Raw genomic sequence first — 16,707 nt, 5'->3', positions numbered from 1 at the left:
GAATAGCACGACTGTCAGCCCTGTAGCGTGGTATCCAGTCCATTGTGCCGTGTCGTGTCCATAGTTCCATATTTATTTTACAACCTTACCCTATGAACTTCGTTGACGAACAGTCTGGAGAGAAGTGCCATAAACGGTATAAGCACGCTCGCCCTTTTTCTTGCACGAAAAACTTCGCCTGAGGACAATCTTTTAGATATGATGCGACTGTCTTTAGCATGGTCTGACCCGAAGATGTCCCATTTGGAAGCACATTCTAACAACCTAACGCTCAAGTCTAACACCAATCGATCAACGAAGGGAGATTTCGCCAGGCAGCTGGCACACTACTATTTAGACTCGACTGCGATTTTAGATAATGCTGATGACAATGCAACTGATTCGGATTCGGATTCCAATCCGCATAGTAGTGACACAGAAGTCGATCATAGGGAGTAAAGTGCAGTGATCTTATCAAGACTCGTTAGAATAAATGTTGTCATGGTCCAAAATGGCATAATCCTGCCTTAAATTTTGGATTTACTGCTTGTGATTCTTATGATGCACGCAGAAAAATGGATTTTTGTTTCAGGGCCTAATGTATTTTGTTATTGATTCGAACATATTGTATCACTATTTCAACAAAACATATTTTTGAATCAACAAAATGGTTTTTATAATCAATAAACAGAATATTGGCTCTACAACCAGTTTGTTGATTCAAAAATATTTTTCTTTAAATTAACCGAATAATATATTTACATCAATACCAAAAATATATTAGGCCCTGAGTCAAAAATATATGCATTTGAATTTAAAAATCATTTCTCTGTGTGTAGGAGAAGTGGGTGTAAGACGAACACCCTAAGGATTGTTATTGCTTACTGATCATATCAGCAATCTGTAGATTAAACTCATGTTTAAGAAAACTGCATAAACCAATTCGTGTTAAATCTTACTTAATAATACATAATTTGAAAATCAAAATGGGCAAAAAACAGCACAACTCTTTTTAGGTGGAGGTAAGATGGGGATAATTAAAGTGTGAGAGGAATTTCGGGCAAAATGGACCATTTTCTGATGTCTGTACAATCTGAAACCATCGCCAATCGATGTGCCATAAATTTTTACTATAATAAAGTAAAAGTATGTGTTACACATACACATACACATGATTGACCGCCCACGGTTGCTGCTCTGTTATTACCAGATCAGCTGCAATTACACAGAGAAACAACAGATGATGTTTGGGACTAACATTCATCCTCAATGTGTAAACATTCATCCTCAATGTGTAAGAACTGGAGATCTAATATTTAGCAATACCAGCGCCGGCCGTGTCCGAATGCAGGTCAACTAGGGAATGGGAAGGAATGTGTTGACGTGGTACTCGCTGTGAAGGAAACCGAGAAATCCTCTGCGCTTCCACGAGAAATCACTGGGATGTTGGATGTGGGGAAAGGTTGCACGCACACGCAGGGATCGTTTTTGGTAGAGCGATTATAATACACAAACACACACACACACGCGTACAACCATAGAAGTAACTCTAAGACTACAAGGTCCCGAAATAACGTGCTCAATTTTTTGGCTCAGCTTTGGTACTCTCTTCGGTCCTAAGCTAATCGATTCACCCCTCGAAACATAGGAAAAACCAATAACCCCTCATTTTATCTGTCAGACTTTCATAGCGAATCAAAACAAACATTGCGTAGTACTATAATTTCGACAAGAATGGGGTACGTTAATCTTTTGCTTGGGACCAATAGGCTAGTCAAGTAGTGAGCCAATTTAAAATCGTTAGTTTCATATTGATGTTGGTATAATGGCCGCATCAAGCAGATCGCTTGTAAGTCCACCGGAGGAAAGGCTCCTCTCAAACAGATGGCCACCGGAGGAGTGAAGAAGTCTCATCGCTACCGGCCAGGAACTGTCGCTCTGTGTGAGATCCTTCGTTACCAGAAATCCACCGAGCTGTTGACTGCAAGATGCCTTTCAAGCGTCTGATCCGTGAAATCGCCCAGCACTTCAGACCGATCTGCGCTTCCAGAGCTCGGCCGTTAATGGCCACGCCAAGCGTGTCACAATTATTTCATGTTCCATTTTCGGTTTTCACAAAGTGTACCCCCATATAGAAATCACAGACGTAGTCCTAAGTCAAAACCGTACGGTCGTGTCATGGATACAACCTCTTATTCTTTTTGTCAACATTATTTTCATAAGGCAGATCAACTGATTTCTTATCGCAAACTTTGCTAATGCTCCTTTCGAACATTTAAAAGTTCAATAAATCATCAAAACCTCTTTCACGTTGGAAATCGATTTGTGGCCCTGAAAAGAGCCGATTGATTGTTTGGATGGTACGAATCTACTTTGAGCTGGTGTACTTGGTGACGGCCTTGGTTCCTTCAGAGACAGCGTGCTCGGCCAACTCACCCGGTAGCAGCAGACGGACCGCAGTTTGGATTTCGCGGGACGTGATCGTCGAGCGTTTGTTGTATTGAGCCAGGTGGGACGACTCAGTAGCAATACGTTCGAAGATGTCATTGACGAAGCTGTTCATGATGCTCATGGCCTTCGACGAGACTCCGATGTCCGGGTGGACCTGCTTCAACTGTAGATGTAGATGGTATAGCTTTCCTTCCTGCGCTGCCTCCTCTTCTTCTTCTCTCCCTTGACGATGACTTTCTGCGCCTTTCCAGACTTCTAAGCGGCCTTTCCACCGGTTTTTGGTGCCATGATGAAATTGTTCACTTCGGAAGAGAATCACGACGGTGGTGTCTCGTTTTGTTCCCGTAGCATAAGAAGCGAAACTCCTCTCCTTTTCAGTATTTTGCTGTATGTATTGTTCCCTCCCTGTATTAATAATATGCTACTCGACGCAGGTATAAGTAAAGGGTGTCCACGATGAAATTGCCACACACAAAATTTATTCGCAAAATTCGAATTTTCATCCGATTGCCATCAAATTTTCAGGGATTGAGAAATAACTATTAAACTTCATTTTACCATTTTACTCGTATTTTATTTACAGTCCATACGCAAATGCCCGCACCTTTGCCTTATCCCCGGCCATAAGATTCTGCACAACCTGTGAATCAACCGTTTTTTGCATGTAAACCCATACTTTCTTCAGTTCCTCGACTGTCTTCACTACCTTAGGTCGTTTAAGAAGGTGCTGCTTCATAATCGCCCAGTACTTCTCGATGGGGCGGAGCTCCGGAGTGTTGGGAGGGTTGAACATTTTCGGCACGAAATTGACCTTATTGTCCGCATACCACTTCAGCACGTCCTTGGAGTAGTGGCATGAGGCCAAATCCGGCCAGAAGATTGTTGGGACGTTGTGGGCCTTCAGGAGAGGAAGCAGCCGCTTCTGGAGGCACTCTTTTATGTACACCTGTCCGTTCATCGTGTCCTAGGTCACGAAAGGTGCACTCCGCTTCCCGCACGTGCAGATGGCTTGCCAAACCAGGAATTTCTTCGCAAATTTGGACATCTTCTGAGTGCGGACATGCTCCGGAACGCTGAACTTATCCTTGGCCGTGAAAAACAGGTTGCCGGGGATCTGTTTGAAGTCGGCCTTCACATATGTTTCGTCGTCCATGATGCAGCATTCAACTTTCGTCAGCATGTTGAGGTACAACTTCCTGGCACGGGTTTTGGCGGACTTGTTCTGCTTCTCGTCGCGATTAGGGGCCTTTTGTACCTTGAACGTCCGAAGCCCAGCCTTAGTTTTGGCCTTCTGGACAAAACTTCGGCTTAGGTGCAGCTTCTTAGCCACATCCCTAACGGAGGCGTTCGGATTTCGGTTGAAGGCCCCAACTACGCGGTTGTGATTTTTGGTGTTGTACGGAATACTTTTTCCTTCACTTCTGGGCTTCCGATCGGTGGTCAACCGTTCCTCGAACCGCTTAATCACTCGCGACACCGTGGAATTCGCGATTCCCAACGTTTTAGCGATGGAACGATGCGAGAGATCCTTGTTCTCGTGATGAATGCGCAAGATTTTATCACGCACGAGCTGTTCTTTCGACTCCATTTCCGCGAGTTTTGATCACAGGACTTTAAAACTTGCAGGATGTAAATAATGCACTATGAACTAAATCCACCCAAATTTTCATTAAATTCTACCCAACGGTTAAAAAGTTAGAGCAATTTCATAGTGTGGCAATTTCATCGTGGACACCCTTTATACCCTCGACGAGTGAAATAAACCGACCTATCTGGTCGGTATGTGTGCCATTCACGCCAAGCGTGTCATAATTATGCCAAAAGACATTCAGCTGGCTCTTCGTATTTGTGGTGAACGCTTTTAATTTCTCCGTCGAAATATATCAAAACCGGCCTTTTTCAGAGCCACTAAAAGATTCCACAAAAGAGTTGGTAATGAAATTTTTGCTGCTTACAACTGATCACATCACAGTGAATCCTGATCTAAAAATTGCAACCAGCACCTACACTGATAGGCAAAATAAAGTGCCCACCCCATCATTTTTTGAATTTCTCTCATTTATTTGGTTCAAATTAAAGTAAATACACTGTAGTATTTTTTATATCTTATTCTTTATATTCTTTTTAAGTTTCACTTATAGAATACCAGATAAAAAGAAGAGACTGACTCGAAGAAAAAAAAATCAAAATGGGTGTAAAAAAGAACAGTGACAAAAAAAAGTGCCCACTGCATTTTAACTCCAGAAAACATAAAATAAAGTAAAAGAATACCAGCCTAATAGTTAATGTGTCCTCCTTTGGCCTTCAGGACCAGCTGCAGGCGCTTCGGCATGCTCTCCACTAGATTCTTCAGGTGCTGTGGATCTAGTTCTTCCCAGGCGCGCTCCAGGGCTTCAAAATAGTTATTTTTATTGGTAACACCAGTTTTGTCAACCCTGGCATCGAGAATCGCCCACAAATTCTCGATGGGGTTGAGGTCCGGGCTTTGTGGAGGCCATTCCAGTGGTTTAATTCGACATGACCGGAAGAAAGACTTAGTCTTCTTGGCAGTATGCTTCGGATCGTTGTCCTGCTGGAATACGAATTTCTCCTCAAGGCCCGTCTGGATCAGCGAAACTTCCAGATTTTCCCGCAGGATGTCGATGTAGGAATCTGCCGTCATTATCCCGTCGATTTTCACCAGGCTTCCCACTCCACCCCACGAAAAGCACCCCCAGACCATCACATTTCCTCCTCCATGCTTCACCGTGCCTTGTATGTGGCGCTCCTGAAGCTCCTCACCCGATCTACACCACACACGAACCCGTCGCTTCCGGTTGAACAGTTCGAATTTTGATTCGTCCGTCCAGAGAACCGTTTTCCAGAACTCTAGGGGCTTATCAGCATGCTCCTTAGCAAACTTAAGCCGTTTGACTTTGTTTGCCTTGCTGATAAATGGGCGCTTCCGAGCAACTTTGCTGTTCAACCCCTGTGCTACGAGACGGCGACGAACAGTTCGACTGGAAACTGTTAGCTGAAGAGCCTCCTGGATCTCGCGGACAGTTACCTTCGGGTTCTTCTTCACTTCACGCATGATCTTGGTGTCCGTTCTCGCATCCGTTTTGCGCATCCTGCCTCTGCCAGGGCGATCCACCACTGATCCGAACGATTTCATTTTCTGCAGAATTTTCCCGACCGCTGTTTTGCTGATATTGTACTTCCTAGCGACAGACCGGTGCGATTCACCGTTTTGCACATCACGAACAACCAATTTTCGGATACACACGGGAATTGCTTTCGAAATCACTACGTCCTCCATTTTTTTCAACTGATTCAAATGCGATCACGTGTACAAATGCACCAGTTCCACCCGTTTGCTTCAATACATGTCAAACTTTCAAAACAAAAACAATCGAGGGGTTTTCCGATGGAAACTTATCGAAAACATACCGATTTTTGAAGTGGGCACTTTTTTTTGTCACTGTTTTCTTTTTCAATCCAAATTGATTTTCTTTTACTTCAAGTAAAACTTTATATTTTCAGTATTCCATAGGTGTAACTTTAAAAGAATAATAAAGGTAAGACATCGAAACAGACTACGGTGTGTTTATTTGAATTTGAACCAAATAAATGAGAGAAATTTCAAAAATGATGGGGTGGGCACTTTATTTTGCCTATCAGTGTAGAACCAAAAGCGGTGCGATGCTATGACGATGACTATAAGAGGCTTAGAAGCAGAAGGGCGAAAGCCAATTCTCTTTTTCGATTTCCTCTTTTGTGATGACCATGGTTTCCTATTTCGCACTATTTCTGCTATGCTCTTCTATCATCCACAACAACAAACGTATCAATGAATGTGTTTGCCGTCGAGTTAACGTTATCTGACCGTGCACTTCGTAGTTGCTCCTCCGTGAATGATCACAACTAATCCACTTGCACATAGAACTACATAGTTGGTGCATGGGATAAGCTTTCCATCTTCAATGTACAAGCACATTAATTCAATCTATAGATCAATTCACAGCGTCGGCCACGTCCTCACGGTCTTTTGGGGAGGGAAGGATGATTAGTTCGACGTCCGCTTGTTACTAGAGACCGAGAATACCTCTACATCTCCACGGCTGTCTCGGGAAGGATAGTTGTGTAAGTGAGCTAGGTTATTTTTAGATTAGGATTCACTGTGGTAAGTGATGCGATCGGTTAAAGCAGAATTTGTTTTTTTTTATTTAAATCTAGTGGGGATGGAATAAGGCAAAGTGAAAAGTTGCAAGGAAGGGGACAGGCCTAGGATTGAACTCCCTACCTTCTGCTCAGTAAGCAGAAACGGTAACTACTGAACTACAAAACCTCGTCGTAATGCTACATCGACATGTTTCGTCTAGGAATGATTCTCTGATGGCTGTGTTGGGGAAGCAGCATATGCATGTACGTAATTGGTGGATTTGTTAGTTAATTCAACGCTTTTGGACAATGCTGGGCATTTACCACTTTTTCAATAGTTTCTTGTTGAAAATGAACATTCGGAAGCATTGTTATCGATGCGTAGCCATATTTCTGATCGATTGGTGATAAAATTATTGAAATTGGTCCAGGGGCAGCTGAGTTATTAACGTTCAAAATCATTCTTAATTTGTTACATATTCATTTTCGGTTTTCACAAAGTGTACTCCCATATAGAAATCAAAGACGTAGTCCTACGTCAAAAAATACACGAAAATTCATCATTACTCGTCATTACTCAAAAAAATGCAAAAAAATACAAAATACGGAAAAATACACAAATATTCGACGAATAATACAAATGCACGATAATTCGTCATTTGCACGAAAAGTTCGAAAATATGTACAATCAAAATGCTACACTCGAAAAAAATGCGTAAATTTATTATTTTGTATTTTAATCCGAGCTCGAATCACAGAATTTCACCCATTTTTTAGAAAAGTGCCTTAAATTATTTATTAAATAAGAAAAAACATTAATGAGTCGTTGTGACCTACAAATAAGCAACGATAATTCATTAAAGCGTAACAGCCTTGGTATAAGATGCTTATTAATGCGTAATGAGTGAGATAAGGGGCTGTTTATAAACTACGTAGACAATTTAGGAGTGGGAGTTTGGCAATTATCCTTGGCCCGGGATGGGGGGGGGGTCAAGAATCTGTCTTCGTAGTTAATGAACAGCCCTTAATGAGTTAATGAGCTAAGCCTCTATTCTTTAAAATGGGTGAAATTCGACTCATCAGTGGGTATTAGAAAGAATAAATTAGAAAGTAAAGAAGAACACCTTTTTAAGATGGTATTACATTTTTTTTGTTTATTTGTGCATCAGATTAGAAAATCAATGAATCGGCCTTGGACTTAAAGTCTTCTTAATAAAGATACAACAACAACAATAATAACTTATAGCGAATTCGTTTATTATCGGGGTTGGAACCTTTTCCAACCTAGCGCGAAACCGAACTTTTTGTCAGTGGGATCCTCAACCTGAGGTATGTTTAAAAAACAAACGATCAAACTGACGTTTGTCAGAAAACAAGTAGACCAAATCTTAATACCCGATCCAGGTCGAGACTGTATAATAAACGAATTCGCTATTAATGTTTTGATAGAGCTTTTTAATGCACCACCAACGTAGAGTTTACCACATAAGGTCGAGAGGAAATGTCAACCAAACGCGAATTAAAGCATTTTTCTTTGAATATCTTGCCTCGGCTGGGATTAAACCCAGACCCATTGGGGTGAGAAAGTAGTCACGCTTATAACTACACCACCGGCGCCGGCAAACCTAAACTATTCACACACAAGAAATGCGGAAGATCATAACCACTAAGGCACTATTCTAATTTTCCATTTTTCTCTATAAAAATATTCCTAAACACCAGCACTGCCCATAATAGCATAACTGTCCCACATGGATAGGAAACCAAGCAAAGATGGGACTGACATGCGATTATGGACAGAGCAGGATCATTGCAAAAACGCTACAGAATTAAATTTTTCAAACTTACGTCAGGTTTTGGAGCATCTCAGATGAATTATCAGAAAAAGTTAAAAAAGTTTCTCACGACAGAAATTTCTTTTCACCACCAGAGGCTGAATCGATCACTTAGTTTCTATTAAATGGCGTATTGTCATGTTATAAGATCATCATAAGATCATGATAAGATGTGCATCATGAAAACAGTGATATTTGGCGTCTTCCGGACGAATTAAGTAGATGCCCGTTTTACCCCCACCTTCCCAACTTAACGGACTTGACTCACGTCACCAGTTAGATAAGTATGGATATTTCAAATTGAAACAGTTTTAAAATTAGAGCTAGATGCTAGTGTTCTTTTAATAACGAATGTTGGTTTATTGACAATAATCAAAACAACAAATCAATAGTGAATTTTCAAAAAGTCGCATCTGCTTTGTAATCAAAGATTCAAACGTAAGTTTGTTGAAACTCTTAGCTTGCCCACGTTTACGCTAAACATCATCATCTTATTAAATGAGGAAGGCCGCTTTTAGCTGAAATGGGTATTTTTTACCCATTAATGGGTTTTCGCGAAACACCGTGTAACACCACCGTAGTGTAGTTTGCATGGGCGAGCTAAGACTTTCGACAAATTGACGTTTGAATCTTTTTTACAAAAGCAGATACAGCTTTCTGAAACTTCACTCTTGAAATCCAATAACATAAATAAAAGCACCTGTATTTATAAATTAATATAAATCCGTTAGTTGCACATGAAGAACGTATCTATCGTTTAATTTTACATTTGTTTCTTATCGCCTGCAGCATCCTTTGGAGCGTCGATACCCATGGCAAAACGGAATTTACGTCGTCCTTCTATGTAGTACATAGCCTCATGGTATGTTTTAGGCATAATGCGTGGCAATCGCTCCGCCACAGAATAAGTATAATAGAATGAGTTGGTTGTCGTTTGCTGCCCACTGACAGCATCATAAACATCAGCTAGTACGACAATTTCCATGTAATGTAAATCGGTGTAAATCACATGGGCTTGCATGTTCAGCATGGAGGAAACATCGACGGGATGATGGAAGCTTATATCAGAAATATGTTCCAGCTTTGGACGCCGTTTAGCAAAATTGTAAGCCAAAGCCCAACTTAATTCCAAAGCATTCCGCATCAGGAAGCCTCCAAACACTTTATTATGTGCATTGCGATCTTCTGGGTGGGAGAAAACAATGTTAGCCATAGTAACGTCCTCCATCCATACATATCCCGGGGGTAAGATTCGTTTGTTGAAAGCACGGCTCTTCGTATCGATCGATTTAACGAATAGGTCATGCACCAGTCCCTGTTCAAAGTCATTGGGTTCAGTTTTCAGCAAATCTTCCTTTTGCAGCTGAATTCTTCGCTTTTTACGAGCTGAAAACAAAATTGAACTTTGATTAAACGCTTACTGTTCGTTATCCAATCGATCGAAGTATTATACATTCGCCTCCATCGAAGATGACTTTTTCTTCTTCATTTGCCGGTACGAGCGGATTGATCAAGGCCGCTTTCGTGTTGGTAGCATCTCTAGCTGCCATAAGAAACAGCGCGCGCGTCAGTTTTCGCCACTTCCCGTGTAACTTCTGCTCCATCCACACGACGATCTCAATAGATGTACGGCCTACCCAGCTAACGTGACCAGATAGACGAATATCAGCATCATGCGTTGGAACCAGATCGGTGAAGTCAATTTTGTCTACCAAAACAGTCACAAAAGTGTAAGGAAGGGCCACCCCTTCCGGTAGGTTGGGCAATAGCAAGTGTTTGTGTACTACCCAAACTGGGGATAGAAATAAGTAGTTAATAAAAGCAAGCACTTGGTGTAAACTAGAAAAACTCAGAGGGAAAGATGGGCGGAGAGAATGTTTTGAGCCAAATGAACTGTCAAAATCTAAGCCAATCGAACATTCCCATTAGATTTTTTCAAAAGATTTCTTATTCTTACTACATTAAATTTGAGAGCATTGCAAACAGAAATTCAAACACATTTGTGATTCGTGTGCTTCTCAAATTCAACTAGCTTTTGGAATCAAAAACAATTTTCTAACTCTATTGATTAATTGATCTTAGTTGTTGGTTAATTAATGACACCTAGTTTTAGTAAGATTGCAAGATAATTTAGGTACACATCCCTGCTGTAGAGTTGTATTTTGTTTTCTCCACCCATCTCTCCCTCTGAGTATTTTTAGTGTAAACAAAATGTAGTTAACATACCAGCAAACATGTCCATATCTTCCATCAAACGACCTAGCCGTACGTTTCCCATGAATCCTACGTATTTATCCTTGAGCACTTTATCATTTGTCAAAGGAATGATGGCAGAAGTGAAAGAATCCTGCATGGATCTCGATGGCAACTCATCCAAGGATCTTGGTGCGTGTTCGGTAAGATGTTCGCGTGTACTTACAAGTGGACTATATCCTACTTCTATGCCAAGTTTTTTGATGATAATTTGCTTTACTGCAATTTAAATATATAAAAAATGAAACATGTTTAACCCTCAATGCCAATTTTTTTTTTTTGCTTGAAAAAAAAACTATTCCAGGTTCTTTTTATGATGATAAAAACGAAAAATATATTAACAGTTCAAAATAGGTAGAAGTAAACTATTTGTACATCAAAATTAATAGACCGCCTAAACGCGGTGTTGGGCACCTGTGCGAACAATATTCAATAATATGTTTTCTTCAAAAACCAGTCGTGTAAGTTATTCCTTGTGATGGAAGGCATAGAAACAGTTCTGATTTGCATCCCGGATTTAGCAGGTTCTCTTTTCGGAACGGGGCTGAAATTCTGGGAAGTGACAACTTTTTGTAGCGGGGCGGCCTTGAGATTGGCACTTTATAGGGGCACATGGTTTTCGCAAACTTCTGCTCGAAAATTAGGTAGCTGGTAACATGCAGGAGATGATACAGCAAACGGTTTACTTTTTTGTTTTTACCAGAATATGATAGCGACCAATAAGCCCGTATGTCATGTCCACACCTCCCATGTGATGATTGTATTCACGAATCATGGGTGGGCATGGAACATCAACACAACATTTAAAGGAGTAAATGAAGCGGGATACAGTATCGCTGGAACTGCCATCGGATTCTTTCCTTGGCTTGACGCCCACGCCCATGATGATGCCAGTCTGACCGCTTTGCTATATTTCCAAACCGTCGATGAAATAGTTACTCCATGAACTTTTCCAACGTATTCCGTTCAATAGCCACGATTACATTTCTTCAAATGGGTATCAGCGGGAAGCTTGCTGTTGGAAATTCGAATAGTTCCCAAAGCAAAAATGCCTGAAAAATTACAGAAATATCCAAGTAGGATCATTATTAACAATATCAAAAAGCGAATATACCTCTAGAGCGCAGATAAGTAAGCAATGACAATGATGTAAAAAAGTTATCAAAACATATTATGTGATTTCTGAAATCCGGCACATTTTTTGATAGCCTTACAACTACATTTCCTGCTGCACCCAAATCAGGAGTTCCTGGTAGCACCAAGTTGTCGCCAGCTCCACAGTAAACCTCGAAACAGTTCGAAAACCCATGCGATTCGTACAAGATAAATAACTTAAAACCCCATTTATGGGGTTGGTTGGCTAAATACTGTCGAATGTTGGCCTTCATTTTAGTGGTGCACATCTGCTCATCTACGCAAAGATATTGGGTGAGAGGAACCGATTTGAATTTATCATTGAAATGATCAATGACAGGCCTGATTTTGTATGAACGATCATACTTCTCCGCAGTCTTTGGAGGAATAGCGTCATTATCTTTGAAGTGTAAATATCGACAAATCTCCTTAAATCTGTTCCAAGCCATCGCGCTTTGGATCGGCGGGAATGCATATTCGCTCCAAAGGACCTCACACTTCACGGTAACTCGCAACAACTCAAAATTGAGTCGAACATGCTCATTTCAGTGGGAAGTATGGCTACTCAAAAGTGAGTAGGCGCACTTTTACTCAATTTTGAGTAAACAACGTTCTCGCGCAGAGTGAGCCAAAACCACTCTGAGATATTTTCAGCCGGGAAGTTTGTTTTTCTTTTTTGTTCTGATAAAAAGTTGAAATTAGCTGCTCCAGATTTATTTAACTGGAGCTGAAGAGGACTGAAAACAGTCTCAGCATGCAATTCCTACTTACCTTAATGCATTTCGGCCTGTGTTATGCAATAATTTCGCCGTTTGCTAGAGCGTTTGCTCCGACACGGCTGGCATGTTTTTTTTTCTAAGTCCCGGATTTGGCTGACTGAGTGGCTTTTACTCAGTTTGACATTTCCCGTTTACTCAGATTTTGACAACCTAATGCATCAGACGAAATTAAGTACGATCGACTCACCCGGTGAGTAAGCTGAAGTAAGCGTGTTGGGTATTGGTAGACGGACATGTAAATAAGAATTCCAAAAACAAATTCTTACTTCCACCGCTGTTGTGGAAAAAAAAACTGTTCATGATGTCCTTTTGCTTTCTGCTTCTTCTTCTTCTTCTTCTTCTTCTTCTTCTTCTTCTTCTTCTTCTTTTCTTTCTTTAACATCCGTCTCAGTACCGCAATCTAGTGCCAATCACCGACGGACATCGATTGCCATCCATTGATGGCAATCGAATGTGCAGGAAGGCGCACTGAAGCAGCAACCAGATTAAAAAAATGCTCCATTTACAAAATAAAAACATTTTAAGATCGCAATCGTATACCTCCCTGTGGAAAATTTTCATCAATTTCATAGTTCTTCTATTCTCCACGTGAGACAACTTTGCCAATAGTAGAGTTCCTGTTGATTAAATGAAGTTTAGTTTTTTTTTTCATCGAGATATGGGACTATGCAAATATTTGCCTAAAAAGGATTATTATGAATTATTATTGAACAATATCGTCCTATAGAACCATTTCTCCAATATCAACAGCATAATTGCTTTACATAGTAAATGCACTTAATTTTTACTTTAATCTCAGTAGAAATCCTATAAATTAAGATGCGCAGGAGGTAACCTTTCCATCACAGAATCACACCGGAAGAAAAACTGTTAGCTACCGGAAACCTATTCATAGGTTTCCCGGCGAAAAGATTAGTTTTGCTTTATTGAGAACTTTCCGTAAAAGCTCTACGCAGATGTCGCTACTGCATGATGATAATAATGTTGACAGGCATAAGAAATTCATAAAAATGAGCATTAAAACACCATTTTTATCAAACTTGCAAAACATCCTTCCTATACAACTATACAATACAACGCAAAATATTGACTATCAATACCAAAATTTCGCATAAATGTCCAACCCATTTTGTGTGGTGTGTGCTGCTGTCTTTCAGTGTTGCCCAATGATTAGGGAACTTTCATAAATAACGTAGTAGTTGAGGGAGGAGAGGGGCTTCAGAAGTTGGGACCGGCCATGTATTAGGTGTATTGCAAAACACGCTCCGAGGGGGAAGGGGGGTTAATTGGTCAAAAATATACGTAATTTATGGATGGCCCTAATTTTACTTCCAAGGCTGTGTCGCAATCAGCGCTGCCATTTATACAGATTTATCTGTATTATACAGATTTTTTAATCTTAATACAGACCCGATACAGAATACAGATTTATCACAGATTTTTAAATTACAATACAGATTTATACAGATTTTTATAAAATGCTTGAGAAAAAAAAAATCAAAATTTATAAAAACAAAATAACTTTTTTGATTGTATGGGGATTTACAGTATTAATTGAATATTTCCAATATAAGCATGTATGTTAAATACAAGAAAAGTGTCCGAGCACATTAAAATGGTACAAATACAAGTACTCGTAAACATTTTACTTGCATTGAAAATGTATTTCGTAAGAAATTGTGGATTTTCTGATTTTCTCCATACTGCAAAAATGATTTTACCAGCACTGGCGGGGCGACATCTCTTGACTTTTCGGTGTAACTACCACACAAATGATGTAATTAGTTGTATTCATCTTTATTAAAAATATCAAATAGTAATGAACTCGTGCACTTTTTTTGCATTTAAAACTGCTTATCAGGAAGATAATGAATAGAAACTAAAATCTCCATACATTTTCAAACGGCTTCATATCACTCTTATAAATAAGTACGGACGATATCACAAATGGTGCAATTATATCCCGTATGGTTAGTACGATAGCCCGAATAGGTGGTTAAGCACTTTTTATGGTTATTTTGTATGCACTGTATTTGTAAAACAACAAAACATGATTAAGGAAAAAAATCGTCAATACAGAAAATACAGATTTTTTAATAGAGTGGATACAGATTTTTTATAAAACCACCTGGCAGCTCTGGTCGCAATGGGTGAGTTGAATTTAACTCGTGGTTTAAAGTGACAGATGAGTTATCGAATAACCCTACTGTACGAGCGTGGTTATTTCGGACCGACTAGAAGTTAAATGTTGGTAACCGTGGCTGAGTTCTGTTTGAAAACTGATCAATTTCCGGCATTTTCGAACATTGAAAATAACTTACGAAATGTCACGTTTAACCACGAGTTAAATTTAACTCGGCAATTGGTACACAGCCCAAGAAGTATTTCTCGATTACTTTTTCGAAGGAACGTATTAGCTTTAATAAACAACGCATTTGATCGTCGATTTGGCGTAACTGGTAGCTCGCCCACGCATGTTAGTACTACCATGAGATAGGGGAAAATTTTCCCAACCTGTTAGCGGTGTTAGTATGTGGGGCGAGCTATTAGTTATGCCAAACCGACGATAAAATGCGTTGTTTACAAATGCTAATATGTCCTTCCGAAAAGTAATCGAGATTTGTAGTTATCATTCAGGCAAGGAGCGCTTGCGCCATCGAGGCGACGCCGCTACCAGCAGCCAATGATCTCGATGGAAACGACGTGCAAAGTTCGAGGTGCAAAACTCGAACTCTGCGCGCTTGACAGGAACCGCCTTCCTACTGCTTATGCTGTTGTTGCTGCTGCTACCTGTTTACCCGCCGTCCGAAGTGAAAATGAGTTGAGGCACATTAGCAGCGCTGTTTTATAACTTTTCTGATTCAAGCAGCACGATGTGCAACCAAATTGTACTTGATTATGAGGACTGGGTTTGGGGAGAACGTTTATTTCATGAAAACAGTGATAAAATTATCACTTTTTATTTGTCCATTTTTAAAACAGTTTTTTTTTATAAAAAATTGAAAAAAAAAGTTTATTGCAACAGCTTACGAAAGGTATTTCATATCGATTGTTGTATTTGGATTTTAATTTCATCTATAAATGACAAAGCATATAGCGTTCAAAAAATTACACCTTTTCGTGACGGTCGCAATTATAGATTTTCGATTTACCCCCCAGTACCTTCCCGTAAGACGTAGTCTACGTCAAAATAAACATTGCAATGAAATACGAAACACCACTAGACATTTGCACATTTCACTAACACCAAGAAGCCTGTTGGCCCGGACCTAATATAAATGACATTGGCTTCTACTCAGAGGAATTAAGACATTAAATTAAATTTTCTAAAAACTCTAAGAACTCAGCGCTGAGTACCTGTAGATTTTAGAAATTTCTCGATACCTCTGAGTAGAAGTGACTCTCTTTCTCTGAGTTATTCTGGCTGTGAGTGGCCGTGAGGACGAGGTCATTTATCAAAATATTGAGGGTGGCACTCATGCCCCGGGTGGCATTAGTGCCCCTTTCAGCGTTTTAGTCACATCGATGAAAAAAATCCCGGAGGATCAATTTCAACCAAGTCATGTATGAATAAACCATGGCAGGTGCAACTAAATAAGAGATGAACTAGCCTCAGGCTAAAAATCTCTAAAATAAAGATTAAAAAAAAAAAAAAAAAAGGTGCAACTAAAACCTGATTCATCTAACATTTCATTTGCTTCCACATGCGCGCATTCCAAACCAAGTGACATCATTATGCTCGCTTACCATCGTTCATCGTTCCAGCGGTGCACTCCAGGTCGCCTTGTCCTTTAAGATAGCCGATGTTGGACATGCTATTGTAGCAGCTGACGAAGAAGATACAGTTTAGTCATCCAAGGACAGACAGATTAACAATAATAGTATGCCTACCTTTGCCCAAATACGGATAATTTACCAATGCCATTGTTACCTGTACTCGATTTGAGTAGCTTCGTAGAAGCAGCATTGATTGCTCTGAGCGAACCGAGTTGATTTCTAAGCAGAAACATTTTTAAAAACGGATATTTACAGTTTATAATTAATCCAGAAAGGACTTATATATATACACTGTTTGCTCAACTAGCGAAAACAACACTCGTTCATGATATATGTACGAGAAAATTTCTATTCCGCGA

General features: G+C 40.0%; 1 protein-coding gene across 1 annotated transcript; it reads right to left on the bottom strand.

Moving 5' to 3' along the window:
* Nucleotides 1-8,761: 8,761 nt before the first annotated feature.
* On the bottom strand, nt 8,762-16,707 carry LOC135714101 (acyl-coenzyme A thioesterase 9, mitochondrial-like). The gene is made up of 5 exons (XM_065237372.1): nt 16,463-16,707; nt 16,319-16,398; nt 10,632-10,877; nt 9,859-10,197; nt 8,762-9,791 (listed from the first exon to the last, which is right to left on the bottom strand). Exons 1-5 carry the CDS (start codon nt 16,579-16,581, stop codon nt 9,169-9,171), a joined length of 1,407 nt encoding a protein of 468 aa, XP_065093444.1. The 5' UTR covers nt 16,582-16,707; the 3' UTR covers nt 8,762-9,168.

Source organism: Ochlerotatus camptorhynchus, unplaced genomic scaffold (genome assembly GCF_037179485.1).
Source record: "Ochlerotatus camptorhynchus isolate MF236.1 unplaced genomic scaffold, CSIRO-AGI_Acam_v1.1 ptg000609l, whole genome shotgun sequence".
Lineage (NCBI taxonomy): Eukaryota > Metazoa > Arthropoda > Insecta > Diptera > Culicidae > Ochlerotatus > Ochlerotatus camptorhynchus.
Note: the sequence above shows the minus strand (reverse complement) of the source record. Positions and strands in the feature narration are given on the sequence as shown.

What these genes read in the sequence shown, in the direction of transcription:
- LOC135714101 (XM_065237372.1), bottom strand. Translation starts at nt 16,581, where the DNA reads ATGTTTCTGCTTAGAAATCAACTCGGTTCGCTCAGAGCAATCAATGCT. An exon ending in TTATCCGTATTTGGGCAAAG is followed by an intron (nt 16,399 to 16,462) that starts GTAGGCATACTA and finishes CTTCTTCGTCAG; the next exon opens with CTGCTACAATAGCATGTCCA. An exon ending in CGCTGGAACGATGAACGATG is followed by an intron (nt 10,878 to 16,318) that starts GTAAGCGAGCAT and finishes TTTAAATTGCAG; the next exon opens with TAAAGCAAATTATCATCAAA.